Genomic DNA, 22,153 nt, shown 5'->3' with positions numbered 1-22,153 from the left:
AACCACTAAAACAAGAGCTAGAATCTATGGAAAAAAGTGGAGTCATACAACGAGTTGAAGAGCCTACTGAATGGGTAAGCGCTCTAGTCTTAACCTCAAAAAAGAATGGTAAATTACGTCTGTGCATTGATCCTAGAAAGCTAAATCAGTCAATTTTAAGATCACATTTCCAATTTCCAACCTTAGATGAAATTAAATCTAGTCTTGCTGGAGCTCAGTATTTTTCAACATTAGATGCCAATAAAGGCTATTGGATGCTCAAGTTGTCAGAAGCTTCTTCTAAGCTCTGTACATTTATTACACCTTTTGGACGATATAGATTCACTAGGTTACCCTTTGGTATTAATGCAGCTCCAGAAATATTTCATAGAGAAATGATAAAAAGATTTGGTGATATTGAAGGTGTTAAAATTATGATGGATGATTTTCTTATTTATGGTAGAACTGTAGAAGAACATAATCAACGGTTACAAAAAGTCTTAGAAAGAGCACGTCAAATTAATGTAAAATTTAACAAAGAAAAGTCTGTGTTTTGTCAAAAAGAAGTCAAATATTTAGGCCATATATTTAGTGAAGAAGGTGTACAAGTTGATAAGTCTAGAGTAAAAGCTATTTGTAACATGCCAAGTCCTAAAAATATAACAGATCTTCAAAGATTCCTAGGTATGGTCAATTATCTTAGTCCATTTATTAAAAATTTGTCACAGCAAATAAGTCATTTGCGAGCACTTTTATCAAAAAATACTGAATGGTATTGGTCAGAGCACCATGAGTCTCAATTTAATAATATTAAAAAAGTTATTTGTTCAACACCTGTCTTAACATACTATGACCCTAAAAAGGAAATAATTTTATCTGTAGACGCATCGAAGGATGCCATGGGTGCAGTGTTATCCCATGACAAGCAACCCATTGCATATGCATCTGCTTCTCTAAGTAAAATACAACAGTCCTACTCGCAGATAGAGAAAGAACTACTAGCTGTCCTCTTTGGTTGTACTAAGTACCACCAATACATATATGGTCATAACATAACAGTGGAGACAGACCACAAACCTCTCATAACTCTTTTCAAAAAAGCTCTATATGACATTCCCCCAAGATTGCAAAGAATCATGCTTAGATTGCAGCCGTATGATCTAACTGTTGTATACAAGCCTGGTCGTTACTTATATATTGCAGATACTTTGTCTAGAGCAGCATTAAGTGAAACTTGTTTGTCAGAAGTTGATCAAGATATAGATTTACATGTTAATATAATAATGTCTAATTTGTCAGTCAGTCCAGAGAAATTAAAAGAAATTCAAGAGTCTACAGTCCAAGATCAAACATTAAGTCAAATAATTCAATATTGTCACAACGGATGGCCTGAACATAAGCGTTCAGTTAGTCAGTCAGTCAAATCTTATTATAGTCTCAAAGATCAAATATATGTCATTGATAACGTTGTCTTCAAATCTAACTGCATTATAATCCCAGAGTCAATGAGAGAGTATATATTAAAACTAATTCATTCTGCCCATCAAGGTATAAACAGCTCAATCCGTCTAGCAAAAACTACAGTCTTTTGGCCAAATATGCAAAATGACATAGAAAAATATATAGGTCAATGTAACATTTGTCTATCTTACCGTCGAAATAATAGTAAAGAACCAATTATGCAACATGAGTATGAAAACATACCATGGTACAAAATTGGTATAGATATTTTTGAATTTGAACGAACTAAATACTTAATGGTAGTTGACTATTATTCAAAGTATATAGAACTTGCCAAGTTAACATCAGGCTATTCAGCTAGCCAAGTAATTACACATTTAAAGTCAATATTGGCTCGTCATGGAATTTGCAGGATTGCAATAACAGACAATGGCCCCCCGTTTAATAGCAAAGAGTTTAAGTTATTCATTCAAGAATGGGACATAGAACACATAACTTCTAGTCCATACTTAAGTAGGTCAAATGGTTTAGTTGAAAGGACTATTGGAACTATAAAAAATATGTTAATTAAGTGTAAAACTGACAAATCTGATATGTATTTAGCATTACTTTTGTACAGAAATACCCCTAAACAAAGTCAATATTCACCAGCAGAGCTGTGTATGTCTAGACAACTGCGTACAGTAGTTCCTACTGGAAAAGAAAACTTGCTACCTAAGCTTTGTGATATGAATAAAATAAAGAAATTAAATGAAAAACAAAAGTCATACACAAAATTTTATTATAATAAACATACAAAAATTCTTAAACCATTACATGTAGGTGATAAAATCTTATTTAAACACAAACCTGAACACAAAAAATGGGTTCCTGGAGTTATTATCCAGATAGGTCCTGAACCTAGAAGTTATCTAATAAATAGTGAACTAGGACAGTTTAGGAGAAACCGTCAGTTTATCATTAAACAGTCAGTACACACATAATATCATTTTCCACAGCACACAACACAGTCAGTATACCTATAAAGATGTAAACAAAATGAAATTGTTATTTGTTAGTAAGTTTGTTAGTATTTCAATTATTTAAAGATGTAAACAAAATGTTAGTATTTAAATTATTTTTCAGGAAAGGTAAAGGTTCAAAAAACAAATGTCAATTTTAGTAGTAGTCTGTCAATGTATCGAGAAAGGCAAAGGTTGTAAACCATGCAGCCTGGATAGTCATAAGTGATTTTCTTGTGGTGTTATAAAAAATAATGTTGTACTTGTACTAAGTATATACTTGTGTTTATAAAATATAAAAAATCTGTCGTTATCATAATAATAAAATTGTTAACAGTTAGTACCTAGTGTTAAAAAAAAAAAAAAAAAAAAGGGAGATGTTACGGTATTGTATTAGTCTGTGTAATATCCTAACGTCATCTGTCACTTGTCACCTATCGCTGTCTTGATACAATGTCTGTCTGTGTCGTGTGAATGGAAATAAAGTCAAATCCAAGAGCATCCATGTTTTATTTGTAACACACCAATGAAATACTCGTATGAAGCTCTAACGTGAAAGTGCCCTTTGAAATAAGATATTAAAATTGTTCTACTACATTATATTTCCTATTTCATATTGTACGAGCCTTGAGATTAAAATAAAATTGCAAAGTAATATTAACATGCCTTGGTCTGATTCTTCTATATAATGTATTATAAAATGTTATCTTCGAATGTTGAGTAATAATTCCAGTTTAAAAATAAGTAACCATTTCATCCAATGCTTTTTTTCGACTGGCTTAATGGATTTAAGCCCTTTTGAGCCTTCACTTTATCCAATACGGCCAAAATGCAATGGAAACCCAATTATCACTTGCCAGCAGGTCTGATTGTATAAATCGCTAATTTATAAATAAACTTAATAACAAAAATCTAAACCTACGCAAGCAAATTCGCAAGCATCAATTAGTATTACAAAAAAAACAGAGTTCAACTGCTATTTGATATTTCCACGTAAATCGTATCATTAATCGGTAAAAAACATGACATGTTCTTATGGTTTTTGCACGTCTTCTTGTATGTCCGATAAAGTATCATAAAAAATCCAACAGTTTGTCCAACCTTTTTATCATTAATCATTGGTACTTTGTACCTATAAACTCACGTGATGCAACACGTTTTGGTTTTTAGGGTTCCATAGGTTCCAGCGCGATTTACTAAGCTAAGCCCCCGCTGTCCGTCTGTCTGTCTGTCAGCAGGCTGTATTTCACGAACCGCAATACTCGTAGGTAGAGAATTGAAATTTTAATTGTGTGTATTTCTATCGCCGCTATAAAAATAATAAACAAATTGCAAAATGGCCGTGTCATGCAATTGAAAAAAAAAATATATCATAAAGTACGTGGTGTTATATCTTGTACGGTTTGATGGTACGGGACCCTTCGTATGCGACTCCCTCTCGCACTTGACCGTTTTACACTTCGTGAAAAATAATATGCAATTTTGATACTCTCCATCATAGAACAGTTTTGCTATGTCTATGACAATGTCTCTGTCCTCCCCGTAAATGTAGTTCAATTTTCATAATTTTTAGAGATGTTGTAGATAGATATAATAAAGAACATGCTCGTACGTTTTGATTTTAGGTAAGTTATAAGTTACTAGGTTCTAAATATCATTTTTTTTAAAGAATATTAGCAATCCTAATCATGACGAATACTCCCCTTTACCCTCCAATTAAGCTTAAAGCTTGTGCCAAGAGTGGGTACGACAATAGTGCAACGGGTGGGGTTTGAACCGCCGACCTTTCGGAATTCAGTCCGCTCCTCAACCGTTAAGCGATCGAGGCTCTAAATTAAAAACATTATCAACAATATTTCAAGAATAAAATGTAGGCAAATGTCTGGAAACTTACAACTATCCTCGTAAAAGGAGCAATTGTCTTAAAAGCAATCTAGCAAATGTTGCATAATATTGAAACAAATTGAAAAATAGAGTAAGTTCCTACGCTATATCCAAGAGGTTCGAGAGCCAGATAATTAGTTTAGCTATCAGCAGCCTTTATGCGTCTTTATTCACATTGGTAACTTAATTAACCAAGTATGTACGGTACACACGATAAACTTTTTAATTGCCCTTTAATCGAAACAACGTAGGTAATTGATTACATCGTTAACTTTTCTCTGTTGACAAATATTGTAGTGTCTCTACTTTAACTGGGACAGTATGAGGAAATCCAAAACAATAGGATATACAGGGAGACTGTACTAGGGACCACTGTCTTTAAAAAAAAAACGTAAACACGTCAAATCATTGTGACGTCACATGCCAGTATTTCATAGAAGCTCGAATACTAAGCGCGTGTTTTGTCGTTTGATAAAAAGATACTGCTTTGACTCGTTGCCAAACAGCGGATTATGAATGTAGGCTAGATTACTCCGTACAAATTACTGGACTTTTTCTTAGATTATTATTAGCATTATGCTTGAATACCGTAATTATTTATTACAACATTTTAATATGATACAAGTATTTTTACTATAATTATACAGATATAAAATAAGATAGTTAGTAAATAATACGAGTCAAGCACCCTGAATTACTATTTTATATTTCACAGAACTCCTCAAGAAAAAAAAGTAAAGTTACAGACATACCTAATAGTATGTACCTAAGTAAAATAACTGTTGCAAACTTTAAGTTATTATCCTTTCGAACCTGATTTTAATTACTATTTCGAAGCTTTAGATCTTTATAATTAAGACAAATTAAAAGTGTTTGTGACAGACTATGATTTATAGGTAAGGCGTTTTGCAACGCAAAAAAGTAGTTAGTCTTGTTTAAACTCAAATATCTCATGATTTTTTGTGATTAATAACCACCGGCTTCACCGGTCATATGTCATGAATAAATTAACAATAATTAACTCATAGTTTATGCGTTTATTACGCCATAATTATTCAACCTCAACACAAATTCCTTACCACCGTATACACATGTTACATCAAAAATTAATATTTGCCTGAAAAATCGTAAGTATTGCTCTTGATTTTCTTGAAAATAAGAAATCTATGAAACTAAAAAAGTTCGTAACTAAGGTATAGGTAGGTACATTAGACAGGCTTACCTACCTGCCTATAGTACGCGACAGTTCGCGATGGCAATCGGGGTATTAGGCGGGGGGACGCCCCGCACAACCCCCGACGTGGGGGGCAGTCCCAGCCATCTCAAAATGATAAAGAATTATTTGATTATAGTGATGTAACCAAAATACCCCTACTTTTATTTTCAAATCTCGCTGATATAATATGACGTAACTTCCTAGTTACGACTTTTCTTTACATTGTAAGATTGTGAGGAAGTATGACATAATGCAATTATATGTTATGGAGGTATATAACACATTCTTGTGTTACGCTAATGTATACCTACAAGTTTTTCTCGTTTAAACGTCACTCACAACAATATGACATTTCAACATTCCAATGTATCTATTTGTAATGCAAGTGGGAACTAACTTTCTAGAAGCTGTATAGATTTCGCCATTATTTTAACTACAGTAGAGCCTCGATAATCCGTACTCTGAATAATCCGAACGCCGCTGTAATCCGAACTGCCGACTGCCCCTCTCTCTCCCTTACCGTGACCACTGATCTTATATTTTGTTACGCAAGAGACTGACGAGTCTGGGAATGACGAGTCTTTTGTTGACAATACTTCAGCTTTAAACGTCAAGAAAATTCCTCATTCACAAGCTATATCAGCACTGAACACTTGTTTAGATTGGGCTGATGAAAATGACTTGTCTTTATCCGAAAAGATGATGCTGCGTAATTTGAGGGACAAAGCCTTTTTTTGGTCAATAAATAGAACCCGCCAAACTAAAATTGATGACTTTATGAATAAGTAACGTATTTTGTGGTTTAAATATGTGTTTTATAGTACCTGAATAAATATTTTTTGTCAAAATATATTTGCATTTTTTTTAACATACTGTAATCCGAACGCTCCGTGAGTCCGAACAGGGGTTATTTTTTGGTAGTTCGGATTATCGAGGCTCTACTGTATTATCTATTAAAATGAAGTAGATAGGTGCTCATTTAATGTCTAGTAGGTACTACCTGGGCAACTAAGATTTTCTCGGCATATTCAAGATTTTTTGAGTGAAAACAAATTTTCTCTTAACATCATCGCATCTATTAAAACTTCTGTGGCTTCCGTTGCGTAAATATTTAGTTAAAATTACAGGAAAACAGTAGTAGAATAATTTCTCTCAAGCTCCGAAGTTGAGGCAAGGCATTTGTGCACTCATTTGTATTCTATTCGTTTTCGTGATTCGTAAAAATACGACTCAATGTGAAAAAATCACGTAGGCATATAATAAAAACACGCCATACGAAATAGGATCCGTCAGAATACGAATCCTGCAAACCTAGAGATTTTAACGTAGAGGTGTACTGAGGAAGGATTTTGAGATAAGTAGGTACCTATTCAAACAATATGATCTTGATAAAACCGTAAATCCACGTGGACGAAGTCGCGGATGAATAATCAAGTAAACAATAGTAAAATAGTATTTGTACTGAAAGATATGAGTATGACTCTTGAAACATCTCTATTTCAGGACATGAAGTAACTTCGAACAAAAATAAACTAGATAAGAAATTACAGCATTGAATGAATCATAATTTACTTAATAATAATTATTTATCCTACTAATAATAGCTAAATCTTTTGTTTGCTTAAAAAAATCCTGCCAAAATAATTATTTAGCAAAGACTTACTTACAAAAATTAGTTTTTAAAGACAATTGAAGGGGATTTTTTCCCCTTTGTTTTATTTATAGAGTACCTATTTGATGTATTCTGATTTCTGATTGTAACTTAATTACACCATATAATTAAAATTCTTCAGACTACAAAAACTTTACGTAATAGGTAGTACAATGCTAAATTAGCTTAGAATAATGAACACAAAAACACATCATGCATTTTTAGTGCCCAAATTATTCAGTTAATTACATAAGTACCTATAGTATAACAAAATTATGTATTGTTTCAAAGTTTTTCGAAGAGTTACTGAAAAACTTCTTGTTGCTATCCTAAAAGCCAGAACAGCTTTAAAACATATAGGTACCTAGTAGTAGTAGCTACTATTTGTCTCTGATTAGACTAGTATAGTGGACCCATTTTCATCAAAATTAGAGCATAATATTATGTACTTATACGAAACCTAAGTATTATTTAGGTAGGTATATAATATATTATGTAATAATAATTTATTAGAGTGTGGATAAGTGGATTTTGGCAAAATAATAAACGTTTTTTAGTAGATTCCTATACTTATCTCACGTAGACGGTAAATAGGTATACTATTATGTATTGTAACGTTGTCAAATACCGCGAAACCAGCAGACTAGTAACAAGTTTAAAGTAGGTTCCCTGCCAAATCAAAACAAACTGTATAATTTAGAGAATAGAGTTGGTGCTGGCTGCATTTGATGGTGGCACTGTATAAGCTACGGAGCGTGTCTGTGGGAGCTGCGAACAATGATGGAATGTGATACGAAAAAATCGGCCAAGTGCGAGTCAGACTCGCACACGAAGGGTTCCGTACCATCGTACGAGAAATTACACTTTTTTAACCCCCGATCCAAAAAGAGGGGTGTTATAAATTTGACGTGTCTATCTGTGTATCTGTCTGTGGCATCGTAGCTCCTAAACTAATGAACCGCTTTTAATTTAGTTTTTTTGTTTGAAAGGTGGCTTGCTCGAGAGTGTTCTTAGCTATAATCCAAGAAAATCGGTTCAGCCGTTTGAAAGTTATTAGCTCTTTTCTAGTTACTGTAATTTTCACTTGTCGGGGGTGTTATAAATTTTTAATTTACACTTGTTTTGTGATGTAACCACAAAACAGTTTTCTGAAATTTTACATCGATGGAAATTTCCCTTTACTTGACTATAAGACCTGCCAGATGTCATGGATTCTAGGTCAACGGGGAGTACCCTATAGGTTTTGATTCGATTGACCGGTCTTGACAGACACACAGACAACGAAGTGATCCTATAAGGGTTCCTTTTATTTCTGAAGACACGGAACTCTAAAAATTGTGCGATCGAGAGGCACAATTTACTGCTTCCGCTATTTAAAAATAGGGGACTCAGGTGTAAATGTTGATAACTTCGGATCCTATATTTATGATTTACAAAAATCCTTAGGATTCAAGCTACGAGTATCTCTGTACTCTCTACAGAATCGAATCTAGAAAAAATCTAAATCTACTTGGATTTAGATTTTTTAAATCCCATGGAAACTCTTTGATTTTCTGAGATAAATGTAGGCTATATCCGGCCCCGGGAGTCTAACACCTGAGCTTGAAAAATGACATGTTGCTCGTTCACATTCGATATCACAGAAAAGGTTTTATAAGTGTAATAACAAAATTAATAATGTACCACCTAATCTATATAAAACGAAAACCTGACTGACTGACTGACTGATCTATCAACGCACAGCTCAAAGTAGGTACTGGACGGATCGGGCTGTTTGGCAGGCAGATAGCTATTGTGACGTAGACATCCGCTAAGAAAGGATTTTTCAAAATTGAAACTAGAGTTTGATTGTATAGTTCACGCGGACGAATTCGCGGGCATGAGCTAGTCAAAGCTATATTTACTCCTCCGTTCATGACTAACACCACGATTGTCCTCAAAAACGGACTTCCTGCTGAACTGGCAATGAAACTGTATCGAATGCCTAAACTTTATAATTCGACACAACTAGCATCGGAAGTGACAACAAGATGCTAAACTTGTTTTCTTCACGGCCACTCTTCAATTACTTGCCAAGCAAGAAAACCACGGATTGATTTCTGATTAGGTCAGATTTAGTATTAAATATTGCAGTGATAGCCTAAATCAAAGTCAAAGTCGAATCATTAACTCTAATAAGGTAGATACCGTTATACACTTTGTTAATTAATTATTGTCGGATTTGTATGATAATGATGTAATGGTGATAATAATTAGGTACCTACCTACGTAAATTAATTCTATTTTTACGCTGCAGAATAGGGCTGTTTGCGCCAAGAGAGTCGCTGATAAATAAATTTAAAGAAGTTAAAATTAAAATAAAATTAAAAATGCATCTATGTTCCCATATGTTTTGGAAAATTTAGTACAAATGTGCATTATATCCAAAACTGACTAGCTTCACTAGTCAGTTTTGTTTCGTTTTTTTTTTTTGTTTTTGCTTTATTATTTATGTAATTTACCTATTTTCTGTTCTTTTCCTATGCAACTTCTTATAGCCGGCTATTGTGTGTTTTAATTTTGTGATAACTTTTTGTTGGAGACTGTTGTGGTGTGTGTGCTTTGTATTTGTGTTACCTTTTGTTTATTTATTGTTAATACTGTGTGTCTCCATAAAAAATAAAAAAATAAAATAAAAACGTCCATAGATTGAAAAATATATGACAATCTAAATACAGAAGGAAAAATAAACTTGTAATGCCCGCATCTACGCTAAACAAACTTAGCAATTAATTTATTGGCAATTGTGTACGTTTTTAAAATAAGCTCCCAGAAGACATATTGGAGATGTCTCTCAACAAGTTCAAAGTTTTTATAAAACGCAAACTTATTGAAAAATAATGATATATGAATATCATTGTTATTGTTATATGTTGTATATTTAATATGCCACTAGTAAGATTGCACACGTACGCATTGTTCTCATATAGCTGACATTAATACTCAATAGCCACTGAATTATGATTAACTACCCATTATTATTTTAAAGAAGGATAATGCTCATAAAATATAATGTTTTATTTACTAATCAATCTATGTGATTGATTTTATAATCATAATAATCACAATTTATGTATTGCAAATACACGCTTTAGAAATAGGTGGTACAATACTTCCAAGTTACTGTGTTTACTTACCAATAAAATAATGTGCAATAGTTAGCAATTTACAATTAAGTAGGTACATTAATTACATGAATGACGTTGAACGATTAGGAATAAACATTTATACAAGTACGTAGGTTTTAAAGGTTTCAGGAACCACGGCAAAGAAAAGGATTTTTAGAGTTCCGTAATCCAATAATTGTCACAGGTTTAAACACTATATTTATACTGCATTTAAATAATAAATACTGAAAACAATGATTTAAACAGTTTGTAAGCTGTGAAAAAAAAATCATTTTCGGGTTTTTATTTCATAGTTTATTGCAATGTTCTAGCTCAGAAAAGAAAGGTGTTTTTAGGGTCATGATTGAGATGACAAATATTTTAGTAGGTAGGCAAGGCATGCAAAATTAAGTAATAATAGAATATGTTTAGCTTAGTTTAGTTAGTAACATTGAACTAATAACTAACTAATCTAGAACTAATCTATCTCAGTGGTTAGTAATAATACTAGTTGCTAATAAAATTATACTTATTCTAATACAAGAACCATCCCTAAGCTTATTCTAGTCTGACACAAACTACTAAATATAAAGTAAAGAAACGGCAAATTTAACGACTACGCAGAGATCCGCTAATCAAAAGCAAAGTGCAAAGTATCTGATCAAATATTTTGATCATTTGATCAAACATCCTTATCAGAATATTATCATGTAAATAACGCTGTGACGTTGGAGAGTAGCCTTGATCTTCGGATTACAGGGCTAAGGCTTCGTCTCCGCACACACCCGTCAAGATAAAAGACAATTACTCATTAAGTAAAATATAACTTGGTTTAGCGGTGAAGGAAAACATCGTGAGGAAACCTGCGTGCCTTAGAGGTTTGCAATCGATTTTAAACTACGAGTAACTTCTCTATGAACTTTGGAACCGGATGACACTGCAATATTTACTCATGTGTCTTCTCTGTTTGTTGGTTTGTGCGCCGATTGAAGATTTTTTAAATACCACGGACTAAAAAGTCAATATAGAATCATTATTATTTATTATTTATAGTTGAGATATGAGAATACTTGTAAGCATAATAGTTTTTGATTTATCGTGCAAAATGTCGGAAAAATATTCGAGTACGGAACCCTCGGTGCGCGAGTCTCACTCGCACTTGGCCGGTTTGTCATACAAACAAGTCAATAAATCAGCATAGAATGTAAACAGAGTTGTTTTAACTTTCGATGATTTGTATCTCCAGCGATCATCTCTCGCGAACGTGAGTGCGCGGTTTGTTTGCAATCATCAGGATTACATTGCATGAGTGCTGACTTTCACTATCTCGGCCTACTTGACCCGCACCGAAGTGACCTGCATCAGACGATAACCGAACATACTCGATTTCCAAGATGCTATCTTCTGTTCAATAATAATAATAATCCCATTCATACCACGATTAGTTAATAAATATAATAACTTAGTATTAGCATCACTCAGAAAAAGCAGGTAATATTGAAATAGCAAATAATTGGGATGTCCTCCCAAAACATACGCGAGGGACACAGATTATAACGTGTAGAGGTCATTCGACAGTTTTAACAGGGCTCGCTCCGTCACTTACTCCATACAATCGTAGTTCCAATTTGATTTGAATATTAAGCAACCAAAGTCCATGAAATTTTGCAGACATATTCTAGAAACTAATATCTGTGCCTGTGGTGTTTTAGATTTTTCTAAAAATATGTAGTTTCAAAATTACAGGCAGTATTCATCTTTTAAGATTAGGTAGGTACCTAAGGTTAGAGGTAAAATACTTATTTCTTTTACTCTTCTAGATTCTAGAACCACTAATGTGACTCGATATGACGTGATATAGTGATGATAGGTAGCTATACACAAGATGTATACAGACTGGCATTCTAAAATTAGATTGTAAAACGTTTCAAAACTACATCCATTATACTAATCGCAAGAAGTCTACAACTAGCTGTTTTGACGATATAAACGATTGTATTGTCTTCAAAATGTAGAAATTCTAGAATGTTGAATAGATATTAATCATTTTAGCGTTTAAACTATATTGAGTGATTACCATTATAAATATAGATAATTCCGGCTGTAATTACGTGGTCTAGCCGACGTAAGATCGACAAGTTTGGAATCTAAGAGCAACACACAGCCTCTACCGCGCCAAGCTGCGTCGCGAGCTGCGTCCCTGTGAAAAAGAACCCCGGATGGGTTCGAAACTAGTCTGGCTTACGTCGACTAACCACGTGAGTGAGGTATAGCTGGGATCATTGATATTAATCATCTGGAATTGGAAAAGACTCTTTGAAATAATCCAATAATAATAAAATCTAACAACAACTACATTATTTAATAACTTATTGAAATTATCTATCCCATCTAATAACCTAACTAACTGCCATACCCCTTCCAGGTTAGCCCGCTTAAATCTTAGGTTGAAATCTAGAGCGCACTTTGACTCCGCTTAGACTTAAGTTTCAGTTAAAACGAGACGGATTTATGCCAGCAGTATAACGTTGTCTCGTTTTAACAGTGTCTTAAGTCTGAGCAAAGTCAAAGTGCGCTCTATAGATCTCAGCCTTAGACTGCATCACACTTACCACCAAGTGAGATTGCAGTCAAGGGCTAACTTGTATCTGAATAAAAAAACAATAGTCATCTAAAGAATAAAATCTAAAGATAAAAGTTAAGATAACTAAAGGTTGCTAGAGATAATAAGCAACCGTGACATGGTCTGGCGGCGAAATGAAAGTTACAGCATTTAATTGCACGCGCCGATCGCTTTTTGTCTTTACCATTTATGTAGAACATGTCGCTCGAACGCGAAAGTTACAAATAAAGTTAAAAAGTAAATTTAATTAGAACATCTTTGTTACCCGAGCACTAATTGTTATTCGTAGTTGTTAGCAGTGAAATATCAAACTCTATATAAGTACTAATAAGTACAAGTTTGAATTATTGTTTCCATATCTGGATTGTAGTATTGTTCTATGAATAGTTTCCCGAGAACCCTGCAAGTCTTTATAAAGGAGATCGTTGATCATCGTCATCATGATCAACTAATCGCCGTTCACTACTGACCACGGGTCTCCTCTCAGAGTGAAAAGGGTTTGACCATAGTCCATCACTCTGGTCAAGTATGGACTGGCTCTTGACCTTTGAAAACATTGTGGACAGCTCACAGGCATGCAGGTTTCCTCACAATGTTTCCCTTCACCGTTATTAAAGCAAGTGATATCTTCTTGCTTAAAACACACATAGCTCCGAAAAGTAAGAGGTGAATGCCCGTGCAATTTAACAATACATAGAAAAAAGAAAAATATGTATTTCATATTTAGGTACATAAAATTCTTTCCACTAAAATTAATAGGTGGGCGCTATTGCTTCTCTAAACAGCTAGTACTAAGCAGAGCTCTGTTAAGCTAAAGAAGCAGCTCTTGTGTCACCTGATTTTATACATTAATTCGACTAGCATCGAGAATTGAATAAAATTCATTAAGATCATGTAAAGCAAACTGTTTTGGTTTAACAAATACGCCTTGAACTACTTACGCATAGCGGCCTTCACTGCGAGTGGAGAACCCTCTCCTCGCGCGAACGTTTCACGAAATTTACGATAATTATTATTCAGCTAAGATTAGAACTCAATTGCTTATTCAGTTAATCATTTTGAAGTGCTTCTCAGAAATCTCTAATTATTATTTGATATCCGCAAAGTAACCAATCATGCTCACATCCTTTTGTTTATTTACATACCTATACACCACTAAGTTTTAATTACCACAAAAAATCTGCATAGTCAGAAATCGATACTTAACACGTTTATGCGGTATAAAAAATTTAAATCGTGTTTTCTAAAATATCCATAAAAATAGTAGGTACCTAAATCCTCACTTCATGAAGCCCTCGGTAACCTGGGCGGTCTACTCGGCTTCTGGAGCGAGCTTGGATGGCTGGAGTGAAGACTTTGCCGGGGAGGGGAAACGCACGCACAACAGACGGAAACGTTTAAGTGTGGAAACCAGCCCAGAGAGAAGAAAGAAAGAAAGTAGGTCCCTAATAAATATAATATATATTATAGTTGTCCACACGTTTATTCATATTTTCAAAAAAAGAACGAACTTTAATAACTTCGTCAAGTAAATTAAAGTTAAAAAAAACCCGGTCCCACATTTAAAACAATAAACCTTTCCTGTTTGTATTTGCCCTTACAACTTTTATACTTAATTTTTAAGTCGCCGCAATTAAAAAAAATAAAATAAGTAAGTAGGTATGTTGTTGTACCTACTTAATAAAAGTTTTTATCGGCCTTGGGTTCAATCATTTGTCTTGTTCTGTTAATCAAGAAAATTAAAAAAATATTACATACAATTTTATGAATTGAATAAAAAAAATTATCAGTTACATAAGTTTTTTCACTATTTGCAATCAAGGTCTTCGTTCAGTTTGCATCCCATATTTGCCGAAGTTATCATATTTGCCGCACAAGTCTTCATTAAATACGGCTATATTAATGCTCTACTATTTGACCGTAGCACAGTTAGCATTGAATCACTAAGTCAATGGGGTTATTCAGGCTAGCCAGGTTTCATCCATGTTACAACGAAGCCGAGTTACAAATGAAGAGCCAATTTTAAAAGCGGAAAAATTGGAAAAAAGAAAAAATATGTGTGAAATTCACACGCGATAGAAGTGAAACCTTCAAGAAATTAAACTTAACACAGTCCTCCAAAGTTACTTACTTAAACTCCTCCAAAATTACTAACTTAAAGTTAACTTAAAACAAGAAATTAAACTTAATAACACAGTCCTCCAAAGTCTATCTTTTGAAAAACATGCATCAAATCCATCTAAAAGTATGATGAGTCTTTCCGATGCTTTTACCTAATGCTAAATTAACAGAAAAACGAGAACAAATCTTCTTCTTTGGAAAAAAAGAAAAAAGGTCACTGAAAAAAATTCGAGCTAAAAAGTTCCCGCATAAATTACAAGATAAATAAATAGCGCTGATGTCCAGTTGGAACCCTACACGAGGCATATTCTTGATGATATTCCTGAACCGATTTCGAATTTTTGTTTCAAAGGATCAACTTGCTAAATCTTGTCACAAAACAGTGCAACAGGGCAGAAGAGAAAACAGTAACTTCATTTTCAACCATGTTATTAAAATTGATTGGTTAAATCATATTACGATTTTTTTTACTGCAGGAGGAAAGCAATGATGAGGCCTAAGTTGGCTAGAAGATGTCTTTTAACTCTTGCCTTCAAAATACTTAAGTTATCGTGGCATTAAACACGGATACTGGAAGGGCGTTCCAAACAACGCGAACGGTTAGTATCAGAAACGTTGAGCAAACCCGTTTTATTGGAGTAAATTGTATGTTGACTACATAAGGATGCCAACGCTCAGTTCCTAAGCACTTTGTCCAAAATATGTCCGATAGAATACCGTATAATATGTAAAACAATAATGTTATAGTCGCACCCGAATATATAAAAACATTATAATGCAATAAAATTTTGATACCATAGGTTTTTATGAAAACGTGACTCGCCATGCAATTAATTCAATGATAAAATGGTAATGAAAAGTTTACAACAGGTGCCGTGTATTAGACCTTGCTTAGGGCACTCGTTTTGAAACGTTTTTATAGGTAATTCATACTATATAGAAAAGATAATTATGTGTCAATATCACTATTGACACTTTTTTTTGTAAAACTATTTAGTTTGTTATAAATAACATGTTTAAATTCTATTTTTGTACCTATAATAATTTTATTAGTTGCATTCTGGTTGCAACTTAGGTTAATCTTTATTTTAGTATCCTTCCTCTGTTATCCTTATCTGATTTCAAGATTTCTCTGATTTTCAATTGTTCAAAGTTTTTCGAGTTTAGTAAATAAATGCTTTGTTATTTGTTAATATTATATAAAGTGAGTTTCGTTTACTTTAATTACCTATCCACAGAAATGACCTAAGTTTAGTCGATTCAATGATGTTTCGAATTTACTTTGGTTTTCGTTCTTGTTTCCATTGGATTTGACAACATCATCAATCTTTGAATGCCAGTTAATTAGAACTTTATAACAACTTGGCGAACTTGTTACTCCAAAGGTTATAAAGTCAATCAAATATTATAGTATTCAGAATGCAAATAACTCATATTACCTACCTACTCTATAACCTACTTTTTGTATTTTAATGTTTGGATAGTTAAATAATTTGTATCTGAAATGCTGCAATGACCACTAATGGCTGATTAATATGTCGATAAGTTAATTGGCAACGTTTGTTATTGGTGTTGGTAATTGTATGGTATTTTTGACAAAATGAAACCATTGCTAAGCGATTTATCCTTATCGACAGATCACAGATAGACTGACAATCATTGATATACAATTAGTGTTAATATGGGTGATACATCTTTAAAAACAAGTTTGGATATATCACAGAACTATTAAATCCTTCATAAACTATAGGTAGACTAAGTCTAAGGTCAATCCAGGAAATAATCTGTAACTATAACTTAGGATAATTTCAAATTGTAAGAATCGAACCGTTTATAAAATCGTTAGGGTTGTGCGTTTCTTCAAGTCGTCGAACTTTAGTCTGTCGAGAAACATTCACATTCAAAAATGTTTATTCCATCTAAGCTAAATAGTGCCTCTTATGAAATAATATCAGGACTCTACCACTTAGCAGGTGTCGAATAAAGTTACTCTATCTCTATCTATCTAGTTAAAACAAATCTCTAAATAATCTCACTCTATCTCTGAATAACAAAGCACTCACCTCTGGCCCAGCCGGTGAGCACGTTGCCTAGATACGCCACTTTGTACATTGGATCAGGTTCGCTGATTCGGACACTGTTGGTGCGACGCAGTAGACGCCCCAAGCCTCGGGAGAGCCTCCCGATCGCACGAGCGGTGAAGTCCTTCCCAGAAGCACCGTCAGCCAAACAAACTTCTGCCGGCAGAATAGATTTGATTTGATCGTGTTCTTTATGCGCAATCAATCTTGGAATCGTCAACTGGTGTGATCTCTTCCTCTCTGGCGTCAACGTCTTCGCCTGGTGCACGCTGTACACGTTACAGTTCTTCTTAAAGCTCTGGCTGTCTTTGGTTTGGTCCGTTCCTTGCTCAGTCTTGTTTGAACTTCCGCAATCGTTATGTTTTCCATTGAGATTCTCGCTGAGTGAATTGTTATTTAGGGAGTCGGTGTGTCCATCGCTGTACCGGCGTTCAGAACTCAAACGCCGTTTAATGAGGGACGGGTTTCGTAAAAGAATGCTAGTTTCACTAGAGCTTCTGTTCTTTAGAATGTGAATTTTTTTGACTCTCGAAACAGCACAGTCGACTACGTCAGTACTGACGGTTCTCTCCGTCTTTCCTTCTTCGTCCAGAAAGCGAACTCTAAGCCCATTAGTTTTATTAGTTTCCGTTTCCTGTAGCCGCTCTTGGCTTTTCGCGTTTGCATCCAAGCAATGGCGTTCATTTTCACTAAGCGCACCGCGAGCCATTTTAACTTTAAAGTCAAACTTAGGAGCTTTAAGTTCGGGAAACTTTACATTATGTCTCGCGTGGGGCGCAGCTTTATTATTTGTTTATTTACTCGTATCTAGTTCGCAGCGCGGGGCTGCATTAAACCACTAAACCAGTCACTTCTAAGTAACAACACACACACAGTAGTAACACACTTGAACGACACCGGTTTGGAATGTAGCCTTAACCGCTCACTCGATAGTCGGTTTGTGAGTGAAATTGTTGTACCGAGGAATTAGTTTTTCGGTTGAAGTCACTGGGTGGAAAGAGTATTGCGTATGGTATGATGGTTTGGAAGTTACAACACTTTGATATCGAAACACTTTTGGAGGGCCGCGCGTCCGTGTCTCGCGGCTCGCGGACTAGGTATGGCGGCGCGGCGCAGCGGCGCGGCGCGGGCGCGGGCGGAGGCGCTGCGCGGGCGCACCGGTCACTTGCTAGTTGATCCCGACTTTGATTTTAATCCGAGCGATGTGGCGGCACTTATCCGCTGTCAGCAACCTGCGCGACAAAACACATGTGTTATTCTGAGGCCCACTAACACACCGTAGTGTGATTTTCAATTCAATTCCAATTTCTTTATTGCGAATATAGGTAAACAGTGGAGAATATGTTTAACTATATTCTTGTTAAGTATAAATATAATCATTATCATCATCATCACCATGATCAACCCATCACCAGTCAAGTTGATGGGTTGATCACAAGTCTCCTCTCAGAATGCGGAGGACTTAGGCCGCAATCCGCCACGCTGGCCTCACAACTGAGAATATTATTATGGAGAACTCTCAGCTATACAGATTTTCTCAATATATTTTCCTTCCAACCAAACTCAATGTTTGTAAACATGCTCTAGAAACTAATATCTGTGTCTGTGGTTAGCCAGATTTACGTTAATATATCTAAGTTTAAAGTCACACGAGTGACAAAGTTACAAAAGTTCCTAGAACCTATTTACCATTGAACTTGATTGGTTACTACATATTACTAGTATTCAAATTAAAGTTAAACTACGTTTGTAAGGAGTGCGATACAAAAAACCGGCCAAGAGGGAGACAGGCTCGCGCACTGAGGGTTCCGCATTAAGTTATTTTTTCCGACATTATGCACTATAAATCAAAAACTATTATGCATAAAAATAAAGAAAAATCTGGTTTAGAATGTACAGGTAAAGCCTTTTCATATGATACCCCACTTGGTATAGCTATCTCACTTTTATTATTTTTATTTACTTTAAAAATTGAAACACATTTTTTTTTGTAATGTACTTAACCACAAATTCACGATTTTCGTGTTTTCCCATTACTTGTGCTATAAGACCTACTTACATGCCCATGATTTTAGGTCAACTGGAAGTACCCTACAGGTTTTCTTGACAGACACGACAGACAGACAGACAGACAGACAACAAAGTGATCCTATAAGGGTTCCGTATTTCCTGTTGAGGTACGGAACCCTAATAAAAAAAGATAGACAGTCAGCCAATCGTACGGCACTGCAGTGATTGCATCAAAGTTATTCCTGTAACATCACGCTCATACACCACGTTTCCCGGCACGTTCATAAAGCGAGTTAATTAGCCACGGTCAAGTCAAATGTAATCTTTTAAATGCATTTTGAACATCTTGATTTTAATAATAACATAAGAAAAATAGAAAAAAAATATGCAATGTATTTAATTTTAAAAATGTACAAAAACTACTAAGTATGGATTACCTTTAATTACCTTTAAAAATAATTAACTTAAGTACTTTTTGTGCTTTTTTAGAGCACAAAACATAGCTGTGTTACCTACCTTAGTCAATATTTAGGTAAGCATATTATTAAGAAGATATTAATCTTTCTTCCTACGTTCTTCTTATGATTTTGACATAAGTACCTACCTATAGAAAACTAGCTGACTTCACCCGCGTTGATTTAGGTCTGTGAAATCCCGTGGGAATATTTTGATTCAGGGCTCAAAATTCAACCGCGCCTTTGGTGCTCCGCGCTCTAACCACCATGATATTAGGGCTTAGTAGTCAAACTAATTGGAACCATAACGTCACAAAGCAGTTAATTGGGAGCCAATTAGCTGGAGGCTGAACACTGACGAGTTCTCAGTAATGCAGCGACGCACACGCCTGAAAAGGCGCTCATTCAACTACGTTGTACAGTACTAGCAGAGTCCATACTAAGGGCGCGTTTAGCATACGTACATGAAAAATGTGTTGACTTTATCACTAAGTACTAAATAGCTTTTGCCCGCGCATAGGGGTGATGACTATTAAGTCAAATCAGCGACCTTTTATCAAACATCAAAACGCTCGTTATAATTACTAAAAAATAATTTATTTTTGACCGAAGCATCATCCCCATTCATCCACGTGGTATAATTTGCAGCCGGTTGGACGGTTGGATGATCCTGGTGACTTCGTTCTCATGGAATTAGCTTTTATTAAATCCCATGGGAACTTTTTAATTTTCCGGGACTAACAGTAGCTTATGCCCTTACCACCGAAACGTCAGCTAGGTATGTCTGTGCCAAATTTTGACAAAATTAGTGGATTGGAAGGGCTGTAAAAAGCTAGTAGATAGACAGACACACTTTTGTATTTATTATAATAATTACTATTAGTATGGATAGTATTCGTGAAAGAATTTTCGGGATCGTTAGTTTCGAAGATCACTTCCTACAAACAAACTCACAAATGATATTAAAGAGGTGCGGGTGCAGGCTGTCTAACTGAGGAATACACTTTTGCCTCGCTCCAAGCCTCGCCTGCCGCGCTTAGTATGGACCCTGCTAATTAGCGATAACCGTGTCGCTGCATATAATTGCATATTAATTGAGTTGGCATTTCGCGCAACTACTGACTGATACACATTGTACTTGTGCTACTTTAGCTACAATTACTGCACAGTACGGAGTTTTGAATCGAACTCATTTCGCACCTAATTGACAAATTAGTTGAAATAACTCTACATTGCAGACATAAATTTAGTAGTTTTTTCTCAAAAATACTTTTCCCAAACGACTATTCAAACCTTTAGGTGCGCTTGATTTCGATGAAAATCATCGTGCATCTCACCTAAAACATTAAACTGCCCGCGGATGCTGGAGGGAAGGACCAGTCGGCATCTTTATACCGGGGATCTCTTTCTCACACAATGTTAGGTGAAATAGCAAACAGATTACCACAGCGTACATTGTATATAGGGGTAGGTGCAGATTACCCACGTTCGCCGGCAATTTCGGTCGAGCGTGCAGCGTCCCCTTAAATGAACCTAATAAAAAAAAGATTTCGACGAATTGAGAGAAAAAAAGTTTACCCAAGAGTCGTGGGCAAAATTCACGATTGCGAATTTTGAATTAATTTAAAGCGTACTTTAAAAATGGCACAAAAACACTGTTTTTGTCATCAGCGAGTGTAGATACGACGTAATGTGGGTCCTTGGAATGACAAGCTGTAATTATCGTAATGATCCGATTAGCATAATTCGTGCTGCCATTCGCAAAGTGGATGATCATTGATCAATATTACCGGCACGAATGATGTACCCAACCTAATGTGCCTAAGGTACCTTACCTACCTACTCGTACGAACAATTTACCAATACTGTACAGTTTAAGGCCGTAAGTAGTTTAGCACCTTGATGATCATATTCGCGTCGCTCGGTTATGCACATGCGTTATGTGTGTGTGGCGTGTTTATAGAAAAAGGTCATAAGTGCGACAGGTTTTTGATGCAATAGTTCCGCGGAATTGCTACTCGATTTCCTGTGATAGCCTGGTGGTTAAGACGTTCGCCTCCTATTCGGGACGTCGGGGGTTCGATCCCGGGCACGCACCTCTAATTTTCAAATAATTATATGCCTATTACTTGCTTTAAAGGGAAAGAAAACATCGTGAGGCAACCTACATGCCTAAGAGTTCTTCAAAGGTGTGTGAAGTTTGCCACGGCGGCGGCCTCACTGGCGCAGTGGAAAGCGCTGTGGTCTTATTAGTGGGAGGTTCCGGGTTCGATTCTGGTCTGGTCTGGTGGAAGGCTTCGGCCGTGGCTAGTTACCACCCTACCGGCAAAGCCGTGCCACACACTGATTTAGCGTTCCGGTACGATGCCGTGTAGAAACGAAAGGAGTATGAAAACTGCCACACCTCTTCCAGGTTAACCCGCTTTCATCTTAGACGTGCATCGTCATTTACCACCAGGTGAGATTGCAGTCAAGGGCTAACTTGTTCTTGAATAAAAAAAAGTCTGCCAATCCGCACTAAGCCA

General features: G+C 35.4%; 1 protein-coding gene across 1 annotated transcript in view; it reads right to left on the bottom strand.

Annotated features, from left to right (window-relative positions):
- Positions 1-22,153, bottom strand: part of LOC123864217 — a 99,439-nt gene that overhangs the window by 56,275 nt on the left and 21,011 nt on the right. Inside the window, exon 2 of the mRNA XM_045904495.1 lies at positions 17,146-18,395. Within this exon, the coding sequence (XP_045760451.1) occupies positions 17,146-17,872 (727 nt within the window). The 5' untranslated portion in view covers positions 17,873-18,395. The remainder of the gene's footprint in view (positions 1-17,145; positions 18,396-22,153) is intronic.

Source organism: Maniola jurtina, chromosome 4 (assembly GCF_905333055.1).
Source record: "Maniola jurtina chromosome 4, ilManJurt1.1, whole genome shotgun sequence".
NCBI classification, from domain to species: domain Eukaryota; kingdom Metazoa; phylum Arthropoda; class Insecta; order Lepidoptera; family Nymphalidae; genus Maniola; species Maniola jurtina.
The sequence above is the reverse complement of the archived record's forward strand: the minus strand, read 5'-3'. Positions and strand labels throughout refer to the sequence as shown.